The sequence below is a fragment of the Carcharhinus amblyrhynchos genome, chromosome 28, assembly GCF_965287045.1.
Source record: "Carcharhinus amblyrhynchos chromosome 28, sCarAmb.v2.hapA, whole genome shotgun sequence".
Classification (NCBI taxonomy): domain Eukaryota; kingdom Metazoa; phylum Chordata; class Chondrichthyes; order Carcharhiniformes; family Carcharhinidae; genus Carcharhinus; species Carcharhinus amblyrhynchos.
The window spans coordinates 32,321,097-32,345,267 of NC_137351.1; the positions used below are offsets into that span (position 1 = coordinate 32,321,097).

Sequence of the window (24,171 nt, forward strand, 5' to 3'; positions counted from 1 at the left end):
TTACATCAATCTTCACTCCACAGGATACAAGTAACAGCCCAGAAAGAGCTACAAATCAGGAAATGGGAGGGAAAAAGAAACTCAGGAAAATGGCAATCACCAGAGAAGTGGCACTGAGTAAGTGTTGGAGCCGCAGGCTGATAGACTTCATCCCAGGCTCTTAAAAGAAGTGGCCAGAGAGTTGATGCATTGGTTTTAATTTTCCAAAACTTCCGAGATTCAGAGAAGGTTTGATTAGACAAGAGCATAAGAAATAGGAGCAGGAGTAGGCCATCTAGCCCTTCGAGCCTGCCCCGCCATTCAATAAGATCATGGCTGATCTGAAGTGGATCAGTTCCACTTTCCCGCTTTCTCCCCATAACCCTTAATTCCCCTGTCTATCAGAAACCTATCTACCCGTGACTTAAATATATTTAGCGAGGCAGCCTCCACTACTTCAACGTGCAGAGAATTCCAGAGATTCACCACCCTTTGAGTGAAGAAGTTCCTCCTCAACTCCGTTCTAAACTGCCCCCCCACTTATCTTGAAGCTGTGCCCTCTAGTCCTGCTGTCCTTTCTAAGTGGGAAGAATCTCTCTACCTCTACCCTATCCATCCCTTTCATTACCTTATACGTCTCTATAAGATCCCCCCTCATCCTTCTAAACTCCAACGAGTACAGACCCAGTCTATTTAGTCTCTCTTCATAGTCCAACCCCCTCATCTCCAGTATCAGCCTAGTGAACCTCCTCTGCACTCTCTCCAAAATATCCTTGCGCAAGTGCGGCGACCAAAACTGCACACAGTACTCCAGCTGCAGCCTCACCAGTGTCCTGTACAGTTGCAGCAAGACCTCCCTGCTTTTATATTCTATCCCCCTCTAGATTGGGAGTCAGCAAATGTAACTCCATTATACAAAAAGGGAGGGAGACAGAAAGCAGGAAAATACAGGCCAGTTGGCTCAACATCTGCCATGGGGAAAATATTAGACATTATTATTAAGGGAGCGGGGCACTAGGTGAGTTGAGAGAGTCAACGTGGTTTTGAGAAAAGAAATTATATTTAACCAATTGATTAGAGGTAACATGTCCTATGGGTAGAGTGAAATGGGACTAGGTCATAGCAAAAAATAAAAGTACGGGGATAAAATATTGGCACATATCAAAGATTGGCTGGCCACCAGGAAGCAGAGAGTTGGCAGGTGGGAGAGATGTGGTGTGCCACAGGGATCAGTGCTGGGACCTCAACTGGTTACAGGTTATACAAGTGCCTCGTTTGAAAGGATGGATGGGATAGTTGTCAAATTTGCTGACGTCGCAAAGATAGAAAGTAAGTTGTGAAGAGGACCCAAGGAAGTTAAAAACAGATGCAGCTAGCTTAAGTGAGTGGACAAAGATCTGGGAAATGGAGTGTCGTGTGGGAAAAATGTGAAATTGTCCATTTTGACAGGAAAAATAAGAGAGAAGCTTAAATAAATAAATAAATGGTGAGAGATCACAAAGCTGCAGAGGGATCTGGGTGGCCTAGTGGATGAATCAGAAAAGGCTGAGATGCAGGGATAGTGCTACTCAAATATTATGGTTTGTTCTGAGGGAAATTGAAAGCATCTGAGGGAAATAAACTAGGAGGAATACGGAGACAGAGTGGGGAAATGGGGCTGGCTGGATTGCTGTTTGCAGAGCCGGTACAGATTTAATGGGCCGAATATTTTTCTCCTGTGCCATAATGACTGCATAGCTCTGTGACAATAACTCTGCTGGGCCTCTGATATGCTAGACGTCGCCTTTTGGGCTCCTCAAACCCTTACACATTCGCTACTATCAGCTGTATAAGGGAAGATGCGGACTTACCCTGCATTGCTGTCAAAGTAATAGAGATTTTTGTCCGGGTTTTTCTGCAGCATATTGAAAGAAGCTGCTGCTTTGTATCGTTTCACACTGTGCACTCTTCCACTCGATCGCTGGTTTATGTCAGACATGATTTTAAAGACGGTTTTCTTGGGATAACAGAGACCAATTTGGATCCAGTTCCCTCTGAAATCATATCAGCAACAACCTGTTGTTAGATCCTTCACATGGCAAAACTGGCGTTCCATTTACATCGGAAAACACGCTCAAAACAAATTGTATTTTTTTGTTAAATAAATAACTGGAAACAGAGCACTATCTGCTCTGGTGACATCGTTGGACAAGTGTGGCACGGACGTCCCTCAGCATTTCTGGGAAAAAAGATACCATTACCCACCCTCCCACATCCTTGAGGGGGTAATTCCAATAGATGGAGCAGGAAAGATGGGGAAATCCCCCATTTGGGAGGGCAGCCTACTCTTCATTCAAATTCCTCGGGCAAAACCATTTCTAAAGATCAGCAGTTGCAGAAGCTTTGACATTTAAAAGGATGCCCTGAGCACTAGACTATTTTATTTGGCAAGACGTTGGTTCAGATCAAATAAATCTGGAAAATAATAATGTTGGCCATTGCCGGTGATTGATGCAGTGTTTTGCAACTCACGATACAAGTCCAATAATGGGAATAACAGGTCAGTGCACTCACTTCACAGGGTTACACTGTAGGATAAATTCACCGGGAGTTGGTTCCTCCTGGGATTACGGGGTTGGAGAGTATGGGTCATAGGGAGGGCAGCAAAGTCAAGGCATCAGCTTACTAACCCTGGTTCTCTGAGTTTCCTACAGTGCGCACATTCCCATCTCAGAGTCCTGGACTCAAGTTCTTCTCAAGGTTTTGAACACATAATGCAGGTTTAACACACCCCAGTGCAGCGCCGAGGGAGTGCTACACAGTTGACAGTGCTATCTTTCGCATGGTACCATAAACACGAGGCACCATTTGCACTCACAGGTGGATGGAAAAGATCCCATAGCCCCATTTTCAGAGCAGAACTGGAACATTCTCCTTGTTACTATGGAACAGTTATTTATCCCTCAAACAACAGGTTATTTTCTCATTACTGTTATGGGATCTTGCTGTGCATACATTGCTTGCAGTGTTTCCTGCGTCACAACAGTGGCCACACTTTGAAAATACTTCATTGGCTGTAAAGTATCTTGGGATGTCTTGAGATCATGAAAGATGAGATATAAATGAGTTCTTTCTTACGGTAGCCACGATGCGGAGAGGCCAGCATTAGACTGGGGTGGGCACAGGAAGAACAGGGTTCAAATCCAACAGGTTTATTTGGAATCACGAGCTTTCGGAGCGCTGCTCCTTCATCAGGTGAGGAACAAGCAGCGCTCCGAAAGCTCTTGATTCCAAATAAACCTGTTGGATTTTAACCTGGTGTGTGAGACTTCTCACTGTTCTTGTTTACTAACAGGGAATTTAATCCCAGACCACGCGGTACACGGTTCATCTGAAGGACAGGATTTGCATATCAGAAAAAGATGCAGCAATGGCTTGTCCCACTCTTACTCCTGCCATAGACGTAACGGAAAGATTTCCTTTCCAGGTTGATAATTAGCCTGCTGTCCACAATCAGAATGTACCTTTTTTTTAAAGTTTATTTATCAGTCACAAGTAAGGCTTACATTAACACTGCAATGAAGTCACTTTGAAATTCTTCTAGTCATCACACGCCTGTTCGGGTCAATGTGCCTAACCAGCGTGTAAGAACATAAGAAATAGGAGCAGGAGTAGGCCATCTAGCCCTTCGAGCCTGCCCCGCCATTCAATAAGATCATGGCTGATCTGAAGTGGATCAGTTCCACTTTCCCGCTTTCTCCCCATAACCCTTAATCCCCTTGTCTATCAGAAACCTATCTACCCGTGACTTAAATATATTTAGTGAGGTAGCCTCCACCACTTCAACGGGCAGAGAATTCCAGAGATTCACCACCCTTTGAGTGAAGAAATTCCTCCTCAACTCCGTTCTAAACTGCCCCCCCCCTTATCTTGAGGCTGTGTCCTCTAGTCCTGCTGTCCTTTCTAAGCGGGAAGAATCTCTCTACCTCTACCCTATCCATCCCCTTCATTATCTTATATGTCTCTATAAGATCCCCCCTCATCCTTCTAAACTCCAACGTCTTTCAGACTGTGGGAGGAAACTGGAGCACCTGAAGGAAATTCACACAGACACACAGAATGTGCAAACTCCACACAAACCCCGGGAATCAAATTTGTGTCCCTAGCCCTGTGAGGCAGCAGTGCTAACCATTGTGCCACCGTGCCGCCCACCTTCTTTGGCATCAAGTCCTGAGGTGGGATTCAAATCCCGAGTCCCTGGCTCAGAGGGGCGCTGCCCAAGAACTCCTTAGCTATGCCTACTCCAATAATTTCCATGCATTGAGCAGAGGGACTGAGTGATACAGTGGTCCTTATATAGCGCAGATCTCACAGGTTCCCCAAACTGCTGCTGGTTATCAATTGTCCTCTTCAATCATCAAGCAGAAAATGTTGATTTTCACATAGCAGGCGTGGCAGAGGGAGAATCATTCCCTCTCACTGTCTTAGATCATGGTCAGGATATCATTGTTGCTCATACGGAGGTCACTGGGGAGTCAGGGAGGGAAGGAGATCCAAGCAACATGTCAACACACTCAGGCCAAGCATGAAAGCTGTTGTTCCACTCACCTGTGCACTCCGAGCGAGGTGCATTTATCAAGGTATTCATTCACGGTATACTGGGGCACAATGGGCGTTTTGTTTTACTACACGTAGCGAGAGGCTAGTCTACACTGCATCACCTCACACACACATGTCTGAACAATAGCACCCAGTATCGGAGGGAACCTGAATTCAGATGCAGCAAGATCCTGAGTGTGCACACTTCCAAATTCTTCACTCTGGATGTACGACTTTGCCAGCAGTGAGTCTAGATTTGGGGATGATGAACCTGGGATGACAGCTTTACAATGAACCATCTAAAAATGATGCCTTCTACATTTCAGTCCAAGTCTACCTAAAGCCTGAGAAGCACGATGTACGGTTATTGTATGTGAGAGGGTGTATGGATCTGAGCACAATCCAGGTAGTTGACTGGACGACAGTAGCAAGCATATTACAAACTACAACAAGAACTGCAGGGGGTTGGTGTAAGGAAATTTGGTTCACAGGGTTTGAAAAAATTTGCAGCCGAACGCAGAACTTACTGTAAACTACTACAATTAATAACAGTTTTTCCAGCCTATCAAGTATTGTATTGCTGAAAAAAACAGACATGCTGTTGAAGTTTTCTGTCCTGTACTCATCAGGACAGATAGCAAGAATGACAAAGGGAACAACACCTTATACTGAATGAGAAGAGAGTGCTGCTTGGTTGGCAAGTGAACTCTGACTGGTAGAGACATTGCTATGGAGCATACAGCAGGGAACAGTTAACTGCCAAGCTTTGGCTCAAATTCAAACCAGGCAGATTTACTCTGATTGGTCAATGCATTGTCAGGGGGAATGAACCAATGGTGTCCTTCTGTGCTATATTGGACTGATTTCAGTCTGTAAGGATGTGGATTTCAAAATCTACAGCGTTAACCCAAAGACTACAGGAGATTGTGATGTGACTGAGGGGGATAACTGAGGCCTAAACACCGTCTGTACTTGGGACTTGTACAAATTGTGAATATGATTGGTGAGTTGGGCTGAGCCTGGGAGGAATTTGGGGATTACATCAGGGGCCAATCTTAGCAAGTTTAGCAGCAAGCACCTTGAGGGCAAAGAGACACAAACCGTCATGGCAAGGTGGTGTGTAGTTACACCTTCTGCCCAAGGAACACTGCAATAGGATGCTGAGCTGTACTTTTCAAACTGCTGCTGAAATATTGGGGTGTTTCATTTCTATCAAATAAAAGCCATTTCTGTCACCAGTGCAATGGGAGCTGCAGACAACTGTGAGGAGGCTGGAATGGTGATTAGAGACCTACACTGCCCAGCATTGTGGCAAATAAACACAACAGAAAGAAGAATTACATGAGGTGGAACGTTACCAGAATGTATCAGAGTCTCAGCTATAGACTGGAAGTCGATGTGTGTCTCTCCGTGTGCTGAGTTTTCAGTCCCGGTTTTCTGAATATGAGAGTGTGGTTTTGCGCCATCAATCTGGGAGTGCAGGGCAGGGCTGACAAGGTTGGTTCCCCGGGGAATACATTTTTAAAGGGCGTCTTGATCGGTGCTGGAGTTAATCTCTCCCCTCCACCGGCACGGACACGGAGAACCTCCTCCACAAGCACCAGAGCAACATCCCTCCCTCCCGGGGGTACCAGGGCCTCTCTTCCCCCACACATCCCCCCTACAACCGTATAAGTATCGCGGGGGTGGGGGCACCCTCCCGCCTCTGCCCCAACCCACCACACCGCAGCAGTGAAACAGGACTGCCATCTCCACTCCCACTACCCACCCCTCCCCGTCCCCCACCCGGCCACACATAAGGGGACCCACCCCTGCCCCCAAGGGGTGCCCCGGAGAGCCCTCCCCCTGGCACACGATGAAACGTGAACTTGTAGGATTTTCCGCGCCCTTCCCAACGGGGTATGTTTTGTGGCATTGGAGGCGGTTCACCATTGGCTGGCAGGGGAAGGGTGGGGGGTGGGAGTCTGCGGCGGGGGTCCATCATTGGCGCAACTGGAAGATGTCACCAGCAGGAATGGCCAGGAAGCCTTGGTTTTTGGATTTTAAGTCTTTGGTTGTGGGGGTTGTGGGGGTGGTGGGGGGAGGGGGGGGGGTGGTGGTGGGGGGGGGGGACGCTCGCCACCATAATTGTATCGGGGTTGGCGGGGGGTGTAGACCATGCAAAGAATCCCTGAGGTGGGATTTTCCTGTTTAAGGGACGAGCGTGGTTGGAAAATCCCATCCGCGGCCTCTGGTCACTTGTCCAGCAACATAATCAAAACCAACCCCCCCACCACCCCCCCCCACAAAATCCACTTCACCCAAAGATAATTTCAGATTGAAGGTTCTGAATTATTTTTTTGGTTCTGGTTGAAATTTTGCGGCACTATTTTGGCAGAGACAATTTACCGAGAGTGCGTCCACGTTTCTCATTCCTCCTCTGTCACCGGATCTGAGTCAAGTGGCCAGTGAATAACTATCTGGAAAGATTTACACATAAAATTAACAAATCTAACCCCCTCTGCCCACCCCCCCAGCCTCCTCCTGCCGTTTAGCGATGAGGGGGGCCTGCATGTGCTTTCCTTACTGAGATAAAGTCCGCCCGCTGATCCCGCTTTCAGATCTTTTTCTAAATATACAACATTACACTTTAAATGCTTTGGAGCTTTAGCAACCCGACAGATCCTTAAAGCAAGCTCTCAGTGACAGGTCGATGTTCAAATGCTTCAATGTTTCTGTAAATAGTGTTGAGAGTTGCAGTGGAAACATTTAGTCTCGGTACAAAAACAAAACCACAGAATATTTGGATGAACAAATGTTTTTACTTCTACTGGAAGTGCTTTCCAGCAGCATTAGTCCTGCTTTGCAGGCAGTGACATATTGGTAGAGAAAAGCTCTCGGCATTGTTAGAACAAAGAACAGTACAGCACAGGAAACAGGCCCTTCGGCCCTCCAAGCCTGCCCCGCTCATTGGTCCAACTAGACCATCCGTTTGTATCCCTCCATTCCCAGGCTGCTCATGTGACTATCCGGGTAAGTCTTAAACTATCCCAGTGTGTCCACCTCCACCACCCTACTTGGCAGCGCCTTCCAGGCCCCCACCACCCTCTGTGTAAAAAAATGTCCCTCTGATATCTGAGTTAAACCTCTCACCTTGAACCCTCGTGATTGTCACCTCCAACCTGGGATAAAGCTTCCCACTGTTCACCCTATCTGTACCCTTCATAATTTTGTACACCTCTATTCGGTCTCCCCTCATTCTCCGTCTTTCCAGGGAGAACAGCCCCAGTTTACCCAATCTCTCCTCCTAGCTAAGACCCTCCATACCAGGGTTAGTCTTTAGAGGCTTCAAGCAGTAATTTGGGAGTGGGGAGGAGGAAGGCTACTGACTAATGGGCACTGGAACAGAATTCAGCAGCGGAAGGGTTTTTGGTTGTCTGTCATTTTTAATGAGATTATGTGGGTTGCTGTGATGTAAGACCAAGCTAACTTTATTTCCTCTGTGTCGTGTTCAGTAACTGTCAAGAGAAAAAAAGGTATTAGAGTCCTAGAAAATAAGACGCAGGGCTGGATTCCCCTCCCTGAAACCAGGAAATCCCACCAAAGGAAACTCTCCCCATAGTGAGTTTCGCAACAGTAGGACAGGCGAGCCGCCATAAATGTCAGCGGGACTGGAAAATCCTGCTGGTAACTGAGGCGAACCATTGCTAAAAGAACACGCCATCAGGGGCAGGGTGGGTGAGAAAATCCCCACCCGAAGGATGGACTCACTGAAATGGAGACAGATAAACAGATTCATTCACATTTGGCCAAATAGAAATGGGTTTTGCTAAAACAGCAAAACGTTATTTCCACTGACCAGGGGAGTAATGGCCAAAAATTTTGAATATTAAAGGTCAAACATTATACATCAAACATCTGGACAGAACAAAGTGATTAGAAAATGGAATAAAAACCCCACACAATCAGCAATCGAGATGGACTCAGTGAAATATGCTGAGGAAATTGGATAAATACGTGAAAAAAATTACTTTTACAGAATGTAGGCATTGCTGGCAATATCGCCTCACCCTAACTGCCCTCGAGAAGGTGGTGATGATCCACAGTAGTCCACAGTAGGTACACCCACAGTGCTGTTAGGGAGGGAGCTCCAGGATTTTGACCCAGTGACCCCGAGATGAGGGGGTTGGACTATGAAGAGAGACTCAATAGACTGGGTCTGTACTCATTGGAGTTTAGAAGGATGAGGGGGGATCTTATAGAGACATATAAGATAATGAAGGGGACGGATAGGGTAGAGGTAGAGAGATTCTTCCCGCTTAGAAAGGACAGCAGGACTAGAGGGCACAGCCTCAAGATAAGGAGGGGGAGCAGTTTAGATCAGAGTTGAGGAGGAACTTCTTCACTCAAAGGGTGGTGAATCTCTGGAATTCTCTGCCCGTTGAAGTGGTGGAGGCTACCTCGCTGAATATATTTAAGTCACGGGTAGATAGGTTTTTGGTAGGCAAGGGAATTAAGGGTTATGGGTAGAAAGTGGGAAAGTGGAACTGATCCACTTCAGATCAGCCATGATCTTATTGAATGGCGGGGCAGGCTCGAAGGGCTAGATGGCCTACTCCTGCTCCTACTTCTTATGTTCTTATGTGACAGTGAAGAGACAGCGATACACTTCCAAGTCGGGATGGTGAGTGGCTTGGAGGGGAATCTCCAGGTGCCGTTCCCATATCTCTGCTGCCCTTGTCCTTCAAGGTGGTAAAGTTCACAGTGTTTGGAAGGAAGGATCCCTATCGACTCGTGGGTGCATCACACAGCAGAAGGTGTGTAAATTGGTGGTGGGGTTCTGACAGAGATTGAATAGGTTAGGACTTTATTCCCTGGAGAATGAGGGGAGATTTGATAGAGGTGCATAAGATGAGATGGGCATAGATAGAGTGAATGCAAGCCGGCTTTTTCCACTGAGGCTAGGGGAGAAAAAAAACCAGAGGGCATGGGTTAAGGGTGAAAGGAGAAAAGTTTAAAGGGAATATTAGGGGGGCGATTCTCCGCACAGAGAGTGGTGGGAGTGTGGAATGAGCTGCCGGATAAATGCGGGGTCACTTTTAACATTTAAGGAAAACTTGGACGGGTTCATGGATGAGAGGGGTGCGGAGGGATATGGTTCAAGTGCAGGTCAGTGGGACTAGGCAAAAAAATGGTTTGGCACAGACAAGAAGGGCCAAAAGGCCTGTTTCTGAGCTGTAATTTTCTATGGCTCTAACTGTATTCAAAGTCATGAGAAGTCTAGAGAGACGGGATAGTGAGAAACATTGCTGGAAGGGTGGAGGACCAGAGGACGCCAGTACAGGGTGAGTGCCAAAAGAGGCAGAGATACACAAGGAAAAACATGCAAGTGGTTAGGATCTGGACTGTGCTACCTGAGAGTGTTCTGGCTACACCCTCAATCATGGCTTTAAGAAAAGCAGTCAAAGAGAAAAGCAATGCAGAGATCTGTTTTGAAGGCTGAAAAGGAGCTGTGCTGATTTGTCCCTGTATGATGGGTCAGGTGATCTTTCTCTACAATAACCATTCTATGAAGCTAATCCACAGAGTGGCCAAGTTTTGGGAGTTTTACTGAACTCCAGACAGATGAAATTGAGGCATTTTCCGCACAACATTTCAACTTGGAAATATATTCCAAGAAACATTCCCATCTATTTTGTTGAAATGCTGTCATTCATTACAACCCAGTAGGCGTTAGATACCTGTCAGCTTTCACTTAAGATGAGCTTTGATTGGCAGCTCAAATAGTTAACCCCCTCCGAAACGTGGCGAGCTGGGGGAAGGCCAGGGGTCAAACTGTTGGCTCTCTGTTCAGTGAAGAGATACAGGAAAACCCAAAGTTGGAGATGGCTTCATTTGTACTGGCAGTGAAGACAGCTCTACAAAATGAGAATAACAGAAATCTCCCAGTCTTCTGCTTGTGTGAAAGATGGATGGTTATAAGTTTCAAGTCAGCAGTGGGAAATTGGTCAGAATTCTGAAGTGCACAAAAGTAGCGCAAGAAACCATTGGGCAGCACAGTGGGTTAGCACTGCTGCCTCACAGTGCCAGGGACCCGGGGCAGCACAGTGGTTAGCACTGCTGCCTCACAGTGCCAGGGACCCGGGGTAGCACAGTGGGTTAGCACCACTGCCTCACAGTGCCAGGGACCCGGGGCAGCACAGTGGTTAGCACTGCTGCCTCACAGTGCCAGGGACCCGGGGCAGCACAGTGGTTAGCACTGCTGCCTCACAGTGCCAGGGACCTGGGGCAGCACAGTGGTTAGCACTGCTGCCTCACAGTGCCAGGGACCTGGGGCAGCACAGTGGTTAGCACTGCTGCCTCACAGCGCCAGGGACCTGGGGCAGCACAGTGGTTAGCACTGCTGCCTCACAGCGCCAGGGACCCGGGGCAGCACAGTGGTTAGCACTGCTGCCTCACAGCGCCAGGGACCCGGGGCAGCACAGTGGTTAGCACTGCTGCCTCACAGCGCCAGGGACCCGGGGCAGCACAGTGGTTAGCACTGCTGCCTCACAGTGCTAGGGACCTGGGGCAGCACGGTGGTTAGCACTGCTGCCTCACAGTGCCAGGGACCCGGGGCAGCATGGTGGTTAGCACTGCTGCCTCACAGTGCCAGGGACCCGGGGCAGCACAGTGGTTAGCACTGCTGCCTCACAGTGCCAGGGACCCGGGGCAGCACAGTGGGTTAGCACTGCTGCCTCACAGTGCCAGGGACCTGGGGCAGCACAGTGGGTTAGCACTGCTGCCTCACAGTGCCAGGGACCCGGGGCAGCACAGTGGGTTAGCACTGCTGCCTCACAGTGCCAGGGACCTGGGGCAGCACAGTGGGTTAGCACTGCTGCCTCACAGCGCCAGGGACCTGGGGCAGCACAATGGTTAGCACTGCTGCCTCACAGCGCCAGGGACCTGGGGCAGCACGGTGGTTAGCACTGCTGCCTCACAGTGCCAGGGACCCGGGGCAGCACGGTGGTTAGCACTGCTGCCTCACAGTGCCAGGGACCCGGGGCAGCACAGTGGTTAGCACTGCTGCCTCACAGTGCCAGGGACCCGGGGCAGCACGGTGGTTAGCACTGCTGCCTCACAGTGCCAGGGACCCAGGGCAGCATGGTGATTAGCACTGCTGCCTCACAGTGCCAGGGACCTGGGGCAGCACAGTGGGTTAGCACTGCTGCCTCACAGTGCCAGGGACCTGGGGCAGCACAGTGGGTTAGCACTGCTGCCTCACAGTGCCAGGGACCCGGGGCAGCACAGTGGGTTAGCACTGCTGCCTCACAGTGCCAGGGACCCGGGGCAGCACAGTGGGTTAGCACTGCTGCCTCACAGTGCCAGGGACCCGGGGCAGCACAGTGGGTTAGCACTGCTGCCTCACAGTGCCAGGGACCCGGGGCAGCACAGTGGGTTAGCACTGCTGCCTCACAGCGCCAGGGACCCGGGGCAGCACAGTGGGTTAGCACTGCTGCCTCACAGTGCCAGGGACCCGGGGCAGCACGGTGGTTAGCACTGCTGCCTCACAGTGCCAGGGACCTGGGGCAGCACAGTGGTTAGCACTGCTGCCTCACAGTGCCAGGGACCCGGGGCAGCACAGTGGGTTAGCACTGCTGCCTCACAGTGCCAGGGACCTGGGGCAGCACAGTGGGTTAGCACTGCTGCCTCACAGTGCCAGGGACCTGGGGCAGCACAGTGGGTTAGCACTGCTGCCTCACAGTGCCAGGGACCTGGGGCAGCACAGTGGTTAGCACTGCTGCCTCACAGTGCCAGGGACCCGGGGCAGCACAGTGGTTAGCACTGCTGCCTCACAGCGCCAGGGACCTGGGGCAGCACGGTGGTTAGCACTGCTGCCTCACAGTGCCAGGGACCTGGGGCAGCACGGTGGTTAGCACTGCTGCCTCACAGTGCCAGGGACCCGGGGCAGCACGATGGTTAGCACTGCTGCCTCACAGTGCCAGGGACCCGGGGCAGCACGGTGGTTAGCACTGCTGCCTCACAGTGCCAGTGACCTGAGTTCAATTCTGGCCTCAGGTCACTGTCTGTGTGGAGTCTGCACATTCTCCCTGTGTCTGCGTGGGTTTCCTCCGCGTGTTCCACTTTCCTCCCACAGTCTAAAGGTGTGCGGGTTAGGTGGATTGGCTGTGCTAAATTGCCCCTTAGTGTTAGGGGGGCTAGCAGTGTAAATAGTTTGGGTTAAGGGGATTGAGCCTGGGTGGGATTGTGGTTAGTGCACACTTGATGGGCCAAATGGCCTCCTTCCGCACTATAAAAGTAAAAGGTTTATTTATTAGTCACAAATAAGGCTTACATTAACACTGCAATGAAGTTACTGTGAAATTCCCTTAGTTGTCACCTGTTCAGGGACACTGTTGGAGAGTTTAGCATGGACAATGCATCAAACCAGCATGTCTTTCAGACTGTGGGAGGAAACCGGAGCACCCGGAGGAAACCCACACAGACACAGGGAGAATGTGCAAACTCCACACAGACAGTGAGCCAAGCCAAGTATAGGGTCCCTGGCACTGTGAGGCAGCAGTGCTAGCCACTGTGCCACCGTGCTGCCCCGGGTCCCTGGCACTGTGAGGCAGCAGTGCTAGCCACTGTGCCACCGTGCTGCCCCGGGTCCCTGGCACTGTGAGGCAGCAGTGTTAACCACTGTGCCACCGTGCTGCCCCGGGTCCCTGGCACTGTGAGGCAGCAGTGCTAGCCACTGTGCCACCGTGCTGCCCCGGGTCCCTGGCACTGTGAGGCAGCAGTGTTAACCACCGTGCCACCTCTATTTTTAAAGCCCAGGAATCTGTGTGCCTTCTTAACCACTTTCTGAACCCACCCTGTCACCTTCAACAATGTGTGCACTTACAAACTTCACGTTCTTACACTTAGAATTATATCCTTTCTTTTACATTGCCTCACCTCCATCTTGCTGCCAAAATATTTCATACTTCCCAGTATTAAATTTCAGCTGCCCCGTGTCTGCCCATTCTGCCAACCTGTCTATGTCCTCTCTGGTTCTTCTGCAAAAAAAAAGGATCTTTTCCATCCATCTGAGACGGGAGGGCATCTCATCCAGAAGTGGGCTCCTCTGACGATGCAGCACTCCCCCAGCACTGCGACATGACCGCTACGTGCTGAAGTCACTGGAATGAGACAAGCTATAAACCTCACGTGTGGGAGTGCTACCAGTCAGCGTCATCTGACAACCACCGACTGGAATGAATTTACTTTTATCTGAATGAGACTTTTTAAACTCTCTCATTATTATTACTAATTAGAGTGATTTCTTTCCTTTTTTCTTTAATGGGATATGGGCATTCTGGCAAGCCCAGCACTCGTTACCCATCTCTTGAACCAAAAGTGGCTTGCTTGGCCATTTCAGAGAGCATTTCTCATAGAATCATAGAACCCTACAGTGCAGAAAGAGGCCCTTCGGCCCATCGAGTCTGCACCGAACACAATCCCACCCAGGCCCTACCCCCATATATTACCCACTAATCCCTCTAACCTATACATCCCTGGACACTAAGGGGCAATTTCTTAGCATGGCCAATCAACCTAACCCGCACATCTTTGGACTGTGGGAGGAAACCTGAGCACCCGGAGGAAACCCACGCAGACACGAGGAGAATGTGCAAACTCCACACAGACAGTGACCCGAGCCGGGAATCGAACCCAGGACCCTGGGGCTGTGAAGCAGCAGTGCCAACCCACTGTGCTACCGTGCCGCCCAAATCAACAGTGATTGTCATAAAACAATGATGCAACTTTTTCTATTGAATTCAAATTGCACCATCTGCCAAAGTGGGGTTCAAACCTGGGTCCCTGCGGTGTTATCCTGGGTCTTTGGGTTAGCAGTGCAGCGACAATAACACTATACCACCACCGTCCCCAAGCACATCACCGGATTCCTGCTTGGGTTTATATAAATTACATGGATTCTGTGAGAACATGTCATAATAATGAGGCTAAGATTGCAGTTTGTAATTAGCGACGAAAATATTTGGTGGTTTCAAATATAATTTAAAAATGAAGCAGCCGGAAATTCGCACGCACACCTTGTACATCGGTTATCGCTCGTAACCTCCAAAGTATATCACACTGTCTCAGCTCGGATGGAGCACAAGAGAGCAAAGACTTTGCCACTTCTTTTATCTGTCAGCAGTAACTGGATTCCAGAAAGGAAAAAGGTACATTCCAAAGTGTGGTTATAAATGACAGCAATGATTTCTTTCTGCCCATGTTTCGTTCTGCGAGAGACAGATCAGAGACAGCAGCCGTACAATATCGGCACACCTTGTACATAAGTAATAGCCCTCGCTGCCGCTAACAGAAAAATGTTTTTAAGAAATCAGCCTGCTTTCTGAAGCATCCTCTTTGTCAGTTTATTGAAGTGCCCCTAACATTAAGCACAGGAGTAATTATGACAAGTATGATAATGCAATTAGCAGCACAAAGCAAAACGCAGGCCACTCCAGTCTATAAAAAGACTGCTGCACAGCACAGAGACCAAAACCAGACCAAAATATTTCCCCTCCCACATCCTTCAATTTTCCCTGCTGGCTTGCTGCCATTGGCTGCTGTGTCCCTCTGGGTGACAACTCGTGTGTGTGTGTGTGTGTGTGTGTGTCTGTCTGTGTGTCTCTATGTGTGTGTGTGTCTCCGTGTGTGTGTGTGCGTCTCTGTCTGTGTGTGCGTGTGTGTGTCTGTGTGTGTGTGTGTCTGTGTGTGTGTTTGTGTCTGTGTCTCTGTGTGTCTGTGTGTTTGTGTCTGTGTGTGTGTGTGTCTCTCTCTCGTGTGTGTGTGTCTCTGTGTGTGTGTTTGTGTCTATGTGTGTATGTGTGTGTGTCTGTGTGTGCCTGTGTCTCTGTGTGTGTGTCTCTGTGTGCGTGTGTGTGTGTGTGTGTGTGTGTGTCTGTGTGTGTGTGTGTGTGTGTGTGTGTGTCTGTGTGTCTGTGTGTGTGTGTCTCTGTGTGTGTGTGTGTCTGTGTGTCTCTGTGTGTGTGTCTCTGTGTGTGTGTGTCTCTGTGCGTGTGTCTCTGTGTGTGTGTGTGTGTGTGTCTCTGTGTGTGTGTGTGTGTGTCTGTGTGTCTCTGTGTGTGTGTGTCTCTGTGCGTGTGTCTCTGTGTGTGTGTGTGCACTCGCTGTACCACTGCCTACATGAAAACAGCTGAGATCTAAAAATTAAATCCCAGTAAATGCTGTGAAATAGTTACTGGAGGTCAGAATCTGCCCACTGAACGAAGAGTTATCGTTTCACACAACTTCCAGGCCTGTTTTCTGTCACTGACTATTGAATGGCTATTTAACTTCCCTCCTGAATCTTAATCTTATTTGCGAGATAAGAGTAACAGAGGAGATTTAGCGAGGTAATGAATTTGAATTGTCTGGTTACCTCTGGGATTTGTTCGCCAATCGGCTGGAAGCTGTCAAGATGGCATAAAGCACTAATCAAAATGTGTTTGTTCTGTTTCAGTGCAGCTCCTAGAGGCTGTAACGATCGCCGAGCACCAAACTACCTATAATTCAACAATAACGGGGACTAAATTAGCAGCCTTATTCGCCACAGCCACAGGGATGGCTGCTGTGGGAAATGGGAATGTTCCAAGTGGCGGGAATGCAGTGCACTTGAGGTTACTGCGAAGGCACATTGTTAACTCAGTATAAACACACTTCACCCTGGAGCTAAACTAAGCTGCGTCAGAACTGGGAGTGCTGTGTGCTGAGCGAGCTGCCAGAGAGGAAAATAAAACCATTGAATCACAGAAAGTTAGAGCACGGAGCCCTTGTCACTTGGCCCACCGTGTGTTTTTCCTCCACACAAAGCCACCCCATCCATTCTCCTGCTCGCTGTCCGTACCGTTTCACATCAGTTAACTCCAGACACATTCCTGCAAGGGTTGGGAAAAATATTTTGCACTCCCAGAATGCTTTGTAGAGGGCCCAGCCCCAAATGCATTGTTTTTGTTAGAATCTTTATAGAATTTTATAGAACCAGGTCTATAAAATAATGCGGGGCACAGATCAGCTAGATAGTCAATATCTTTTCCCAAAGGCTAGAGAGTCTAAAACTAGAGGGCAGAGGTTTAAGGTGAGAGGGGAGAGATACAAAAGTGTCCAGAGGGGCAATTTTTTTTTACACAGAGGGTGGTGAGTGTCTGGAGCGAGGTGGTGGTGGAGGCGGGTACAATTTTATCTTTTTAAAAGCATTTATTCAGTTACATGGGTATGATGGGTTTAGAGGGATATGGGCCAAATGCGGGCAATTGGGATTAGCTTAGGGATTTAAAGAAAAAGGCAGCATGGACAATTTGGGCCAAAGGGCCTGTTTCCATGCTGTAAACCTCTAATCGTTCTAGAACTACAGCACAGCCTGTTCTCATATTGTTTGGCTTCTGTTAATCATTACCTTAAAATAAGATGAAATGTGTTTAACAATTTGTTAACTTAGAATCCCCACAGTGCAGAAGGAAGCTATTCAAACCATTGAACCTGCACTGATTCTCCTAAAGAGCATCTTACCCCCCTCACTCTGTAACCCTGCGCATTTGCCACAGCCAATCCACCTAACCTGCACATCTTTGGAGCGTGGGAGGAAACCGGAGCACCCGGAGGAAACCCACGCAGACACGGGGAGAATGTGCAAACTCCACACAGACAGTAACCCGAGGCCGGAATCGAACCTGGGCCCCTGGCGCTGGGAGGCAACAGTGCCAACCACTGTGCCACCCTGCTGCCATTTAAACACCTCCAATCCTTAATTGTGATGCAAAAATTCAAAATTAACAAAACTGCAAAAGAAGTTTGTTTGGTACTAAGACGTCCAAGCTGCTTTACTCTATAATCCAAGTATTAAATAGTGATTTCATTGTTATTATTGTGTAGCTCACTTCAGATCCAGTGCGCAGAATGGAATATCAAGTCTCTCTCAACCTCCCTACAGTCAGTTTGTCCTGAACTCAGCTGTGACTCAGCGATGGGGCTCTCGCTTTGGGTTAAGGATCAAAGAGGCACTCGAGGAGGCTGGCACTCGAGTGTAGTACTAAATGAACACTGCATTATAGATGACACATTTAAACTGAGGCCACAAACACACACACACACACTCACCTGAACAGAAAAAAAAAAATCCCATGGCATGACTTCCTATAGCCGGGGAAGTTCCAATAATCCCCCCCTCGATTGTCTGGCCATTTACCTCATTGGGACCGCGCTTGCTTCCAACAGCAAGTTAACGCCAGAGGAATTTACGAGACTGCAAATGGCCTTGGGGTATCCTGAGATCATGCAAGTTACTCAGGAATGCAAGTTTGTTCCTTCAAGCTTGTGCCCCAGTTCAGAGCCAAAATTATTTAACTTAACTGGAAAGTGAGCGCACTTTTTAGGGGAACTGGGAGGGGACAGAGCAGAACTTTCAGACAAAATAATATCCAAAACTCAGAAGCTATTTCCTCGACGGATTTCTAAATGAGAACTGAAGGTATGCTTTATTTCTGTATCACACCAAATTCTCTCCACAACATTTTCTTCAACTTGTTTGCTCGGCAGTGACTCTGAATTTGGATTGTAACACTCCGTGACTTACTTTTCAACTTGTCCCAGCCTGTATCAGATCTTGAGTTAGATTTAGCTGTGACATTCCTAAGTATACAAGCCTCAAAGCACAGCCCCCTTTTAACCTATTCAACTTGGACTGATTTCTGGATCGCTGCTGTAATCCTGGTTGTAGTGAATTGTAGGTTCTTTACTTAGAGGGTAGTAAGGGTGTGGAATGCCCTGCCTGCAGCAGTTGTGGACTCGCCAACTTTAAGGGCGTTCAAATGGTCAGTGGATAGACATATGGATAAGATTGGAATAGTTTAGGTTGGAGGGTCATTAGATTGGTTCCACTGGTTGGTGCAACATCGAGGGCCGAGGGGCCTGTACTGCGCTGTAATGTTCTATGTAAGGTACACAATCTTCCGTAGCGTAAGCAGCCTGCTCCATCTATCGCTTTAAACCTCATTCCCTCCTGGATTGACACATAGCGATGCACTGGAACCACTCAAAGTGCTTTCAACAGCAACTTCCAAACCAGCCACGGCAACACATCTAGGAGCACAAGGGCAACAAATGCTTAGGAACACCGCAAGTTCCCTTCCGAGCCATCCAGACTTGGAGCCACATCGCCGTTCCTTCCCCGCGACTGGGTCAAAATCCTGCAACTCCCTCCCTAACTGCACGGTGTGTGTACCTACACCTCAGCGGCTCAAGAAGGCAGCTCTTTGCAAGGGCACTTAGGGATGGGCAATAAAACTTGGCCCAGCCAGTGACACCCACACCCAGTACAAAAATAAGTAGAGAAAGAAACACAGTCTGAACAGCAGCCGCAAAGACCAGAGGGAAGGGGGGTGTCACTTACAACACTAAAGCTGGAGATATATTAAAAAAGCAGTAGATGGTGATCTCGGCGAGGCTGATGCTCCGAGTCCCCATCACAGGGCTGCAGGAGGAAGGGAGGGAATCGGAAGAATGGCCAGAACACCTGAAGTTTCCATTCTGACATGCACAGTACTTTGTACACCAAGTAAGTCTATTGTGTAGCCAGTAAGTTAGAAAGTAGCCAGTGAGCTCAGAGCTTTCCAGCAATTTGAGCCTCAAGCTTTTCCTTTTCCAATATTTACTCAATCCCCTTTTAAACATTACCGACCGAATTTCCTTCGGAAGCTCTTTCAAGCAATATGTTCTAGAGACGTCCAGTGTAAACACAACTGTCTCATCTTCTCTGCTAATAGGTCTGTGTCCTCTGATTCCTGTTCTCTCTGCCCAGTGGGAAGGGTGTGTCCTTATGTACTGTATCAAATCCTTCCTAGCCGAGATTAAATCTCCGTCTCTGCTCTGAAGTGAATATCAGCCCCAGTCTCTCCACAAAACCAAAGTCCCTTACGACACATATGAAAGGAAGCAGTGGTTAAATTTTACACGTACGTTCTAAACAAACTCAAACCCTCTGTGGGATTGATATGTTGCAGTTGGATTTGCAGTCTCAGCGGGAGCTGTGCTGACAGTGGTCTTGGAGAGACCTTAGCTGGACTTCAACCACCTTCCCAAACCTACTGGGACTGCCGCCTCCCATTATCCTGATCCCAGAATCAGGAAATATTCTAGGTGGGATCAGCAAAGGACACCGAGCTCTCACACAGTGGCCACTTAAAGGGGCAGGCTCCAATTGTTCTAAGAGCTGAATCTGGGGAAGGAGTCTCCTTTGCGGAATCCTACAGTGCAGAAGGAAGCCATTCGGCCCATCGAGTCTGCACCGACAACAATCCCAGCCCAGACCCTATCCCCACAACACCGCACCCCCCCCCCCCCCACACAAACAACACATCCCAAGATACTAAGGGGTAATTTAGCACGGCCAATCAACCTAACCAGCACATCTTTCGGTCTGTGGGAGGAAGCCGGAGCACCTGGAGGAAACCCACGCAGACACGAGGAGAATGTGCAAGCGCCACACAGGCAGTGACCCAAGCTAGGAATCAAACCCAGGTCCCTGGTGCTGAGAGGCAGCAGTGCTAACCACCCAATTTTTTTCCCCTCAGGAGGCAGATCAGCAGCAGAAATGGAGGGAAACTCAACAAAAAAAAATGTGCCTTGATATAGCGCCTTCCCAAGGTGCTTCACAGAAGTGTTGGCTGCCACAAACTGACACAGAGCCAAAGAGGAGCTGCTAGGGACAGCGTCCAAGCGCCTGGTCAAACAGATTTTAAGCAGCTTCTAAACTGAGGAGAATGTGGGAGAGGGGTTGAGGGAGGGAGTTCCAGAGCTTCAGGCCTTGGCAGCTGAGTTCCTGGCTGTTTCTGGTGGGGTGAAGGAAGTGGGGGAGGAAGGCCAGGCCAGAGTTCACGGAATGCAGAAATCCTAAAGACCTGGAAAGTGTGAGGCTGGGAGTGGAGCGGATTTATGAATGAATCCAGGAGTGGGGCAGGATTATAGATAACGCCATTGGTTTGTGACTCTGTCTCTTCTTTGTTGGTGAACAGCAAAAGGACAGAGACACAAGGAGGGGTAACAGGGCAGGTGAGGGTGGGGGTAGCAGGCAACATAAGTGGCTGGCCAGATTAGAATTTTATTCCTTGGAATGTAGGAGAATGAAGGGTGACTTTACTGGAGGTGTATAAAATCATGAGGGGCATCGGTAGGATGAACGCATGTAGTCCTTTTCCCAGGGAAGGGGAATCAAAAACTTGAGGGCATAGGTTTAAGGCGAGAGGAGAAAGATTTTAAATTAAATTAAACTGAGGGGCAGCTTCTTCGTATAGAGTGTGGTGCGGATATGGAATGAGCTGCCAGGGAAAGTGGTTGAGACAGGTACAATATCAACATTTAAAAAATATTTGGATAAGTACACGGATGGGGAAAGATTAGAACGATATGGGCCAAACATGGGCAATTGGGACTAGCTGGTGGGGGGGGTACCATGGTCAGCATGGACTGGTTGGGCCGAAGGGCCTATTTCCTTGCTCTATGAATCAAACAGGTAAACCATTAGCTTAATTTAATCAATTAAGTCAGCTACATCATCTAATTAGTATAAATCTAAAATTAAACCAACTTGATAAAAATATATAATTTAACTTGTACACATTTGTATGTTCTATAATTTATGATTACAAATGGTGTCCAGTTAATCAGAACCAGGGGCTAAAGTTAAAGCTAAATAAAGGGAATAGTAATATTAAAGGGTTTCAAAGTTTTCATTACATTAACATCTGAGACATAGGCCAGGATTTTCCTGCTACATTGCGCGGGTCCCACGGCATCAGATACACCCAATCCAACCAAAAGTCCATGAACTCTGGTCGGATCTTTAAATGAGATCAGCACAAGAGGAGCTGAATAGTGAATGTTAAAGTCTTAAGTTGCAATTTATATCTGCTAACTTAAACAGGAATACAGCAGAATCCTTTGTTCCCGTAGAATGCGCATCCTGTTCCACGTGGGAACTCCCACGTCCTTAGCAACCCATGTCCCGTGTGCAGGAAGTACCATCAGCTGAAGGAGGTCAAACTCCAGGTTTCAGAGCTTGAGCTGTACTTGCCGTCACAACGCTGCAGATACGAGGCTAAGGGTTATGTGGGTAGCATGATTTTAGAGGGTGTGCAGGCAGAGAGGGATTGGGAGATTGCCAGGCATTAAGGCAGGAAGAGACAGGTAGTGCAGGAGGCCCGAGTGCACCTGACTATCTGATTGGCATTCAGTTCTGAATACCTGGTGAGGGTGATGGATTCTCTGAGCGATGAGAACCAAGTCAATGGCATCAGGAGTAGCTCGACTGTACAGGGGGATGGAAACAGAACAAGAGGAAGCAATAGTGATGTGGGATTCTACAGTTAGGAGCTGTTCCCTGCCTGTTGCCAGCGTGTCAGTGGCCACAGCCATGATTTCAAAATGTAATGTTGTCTCATTGTCAGGGATATCACTGAAGGATATCTTTGGAAAGGGGAAACAAACTGCAAATAGAATAGGGAGAGAAAATACAACATTAAGAAAGGGTTATTTTTTATTCATTCACAGACATGGGCATCACTGGCTGGCCAGCATATACTGCCTATCCTTAGCTGCCCTTGGAGAGTAGTTGAGGATCAACCACATTGCTGTGGGTTGGAGTCACATGTAGGCCAGACCGGGTAAGGACGGCAGATTTCCTGCCCTAAAGGACATTCATGAACCAGATGAGTTTTTCCAACAATTAACAATGGTTTCACGGTCATCAGTAGATTCTTAATTCCAGATATTTTCTTATTGAATTCAAATTCTATCTGCAGTGGCGGAATTTGAACCCGGGTCCCCAGAATATTAAACAAAAGAGGAAATGCTGGAAAATCTTTTGGTTTCAGATTCCAGCATCCGCAGTACTTTGCTTCTTTCCCCCCAGGACATGAGTTGAGTCTCTGGATTAATAGTCTAGCAATAACAGTACTAGGCTATCATATTACATAAGAACATAAGAAATAGGAGCAGGAGTAGGCCATCTAGCCCTTCGAGCCTGCCCCGCCATTCAATAAGATCATGGCTGATCTGAAGTGGATCAGTTCCACTTTCCCGCTTTCTCCCCATAACCCTTAATCCCCTGTCTATCAGAAATCTATCTACCCGTGACTTAAATATATTCAGCGAAGTAGCCTCCACCACTTCAATGGGCAGAGATTCACCACCCTTTGAGTGAAGAAGTTCCTCCTCAACTCTGATCTAAACTGCCCCCTCCCCTTATCTTGAGGCTGTGCCCTCTAGTCCTGCTCTCCTTTCTAAGGGGGAAGCATCTCTCTACCTCTACCCTATCCATCCCCTTCATTACCTTGTAAGTCTCTTTAAGATCCCCCCTCAGCCTTCTAAACTCTAACGAGGTCAGGCCCAGTCTATTTAATCTCTCTTCATAAGCTAACCCCCTCATCTCCGGTATCAGCCTGGTGAGCCTTCTCTGTACTCCCTCCAAGGCCAATATATCCTTACGCAAATGCAGGGAAAAAAACTGCACACAGTACTCCAGCTGCAGCCTCACCAGTGCCCTGTACAGTTTCAGCAAGACCTCCCTGCTTTTATATTCAATCCCCCTCGCTATAAAGGCCAGCATCCCATTCGCCTTCTTGATCACCTGCTGCACCTGCAGACTGGGTTTTTGCGACTCATGCACAAGGACCCCCAGGTCCCTCTGCACTGGTGGGATCAGAGTAGGATGGAATTCAACAGGGTCTAAATTAGGGTCACTGTGCATGTTTATAAATATAAGAAGAATGGTAAATAAGGTTAATGAGCTGCAGGCGTGGATAGCAATGCTGGAATATGATTTTGTGATAATGGAGACCTGGGTCACCAAAGGTCAGGGCTGAGTGCTAATATACCTGGACACAAGATATTCAAGAGAGATCGGGAAGGAAAGAAAGGAGGAGAGGTGGCACTATTGGTTAGGATGAATACTGCAATATGGAGAGAGGGGACATTCTATTGGGCAAGGACAGGGTTAGAGTTAAAAAACAATACAGCTCTCATTACAGCACTAGGGTATATTCTTGATGGTCGTTGGCCTGTGTTGAAAACCTTTGGGCTTATACTCCCTGGAGTTTAGAAAAATGAGGCGATCTCACTGAAACCAAGAAGAATGTGAAGGGGCTTGACGGGGTAGATACAGAGGTTGTTGTCTCTCATTGGGGAGTCTAAAAGACAGGGACAATCTCTCAGGAGAAGGTCCCATCATTTTGGACTGAGATGAGGAGAAACCTCTTAGGAATTCTCTACCCTAGAGGGGTAAAAAAAAAGGGAAAATTCTCCCATTATTTGGAAATAAAATCCAGGCCTCAGTTTCATTCATTAGATCAAAAAATTCTTCCATTTTTATCATGCTTTTCATCGTCGTGACATTAAAGAAAATCCAGAGCACTTTGCAACCAATGAAGTGATGTAAGGAAGTGTGATAATAACTTTTCGCACAGCCAGATCCCACAAGACAGCAATGTGATAACAATCAGAGAATCTCTTTATGTGGTGTTGGGCGATGGACAAATATTTGTCTCGCTTGTGTTTGCTGGGAGATCTGAGAAGGCAAGTCTTGGCTTCTGACAGACGCCACTGACAGTG

At 48.2% G+C, this 24,171-nt stretch overlaps 2 protein-coding genes across 3 annotated transcripts in view; both read right to left on the reverse strand.

Moving 5' to 3' along the window:
* Nucleotides 1-24,171, reverse strand: part of cemip (cell migration inducing hyaluronidase 1) — a 252,790-nt gene that overhangs the window by 183,209 nt on the left and 45,410 nt on the right. The window lies entirely within an intron of this gene.
* Nucleotides 1-24,171, reverse strand: part of LOC145359655 (cell surface hyaluronidase CEMIP2-like) — a 160,299-nt gene that overhangs the window by 41,564 nt on the left and 94,564 nt on the right. For both annotated transcript variants that reach the window (XM_080214373.1, XM_080214374.1), the window contains exon 20: nucleotides 1,830-2,012. In XM_080214373.1, coding sequence (XP_080070499.1) covers nucleotides 1,830-2,012 — 183 coding nt within the window. The remainder of the gene's footprint in view (nucleotides 1-1,829; nucleotides 2,013-24,171) is intronic.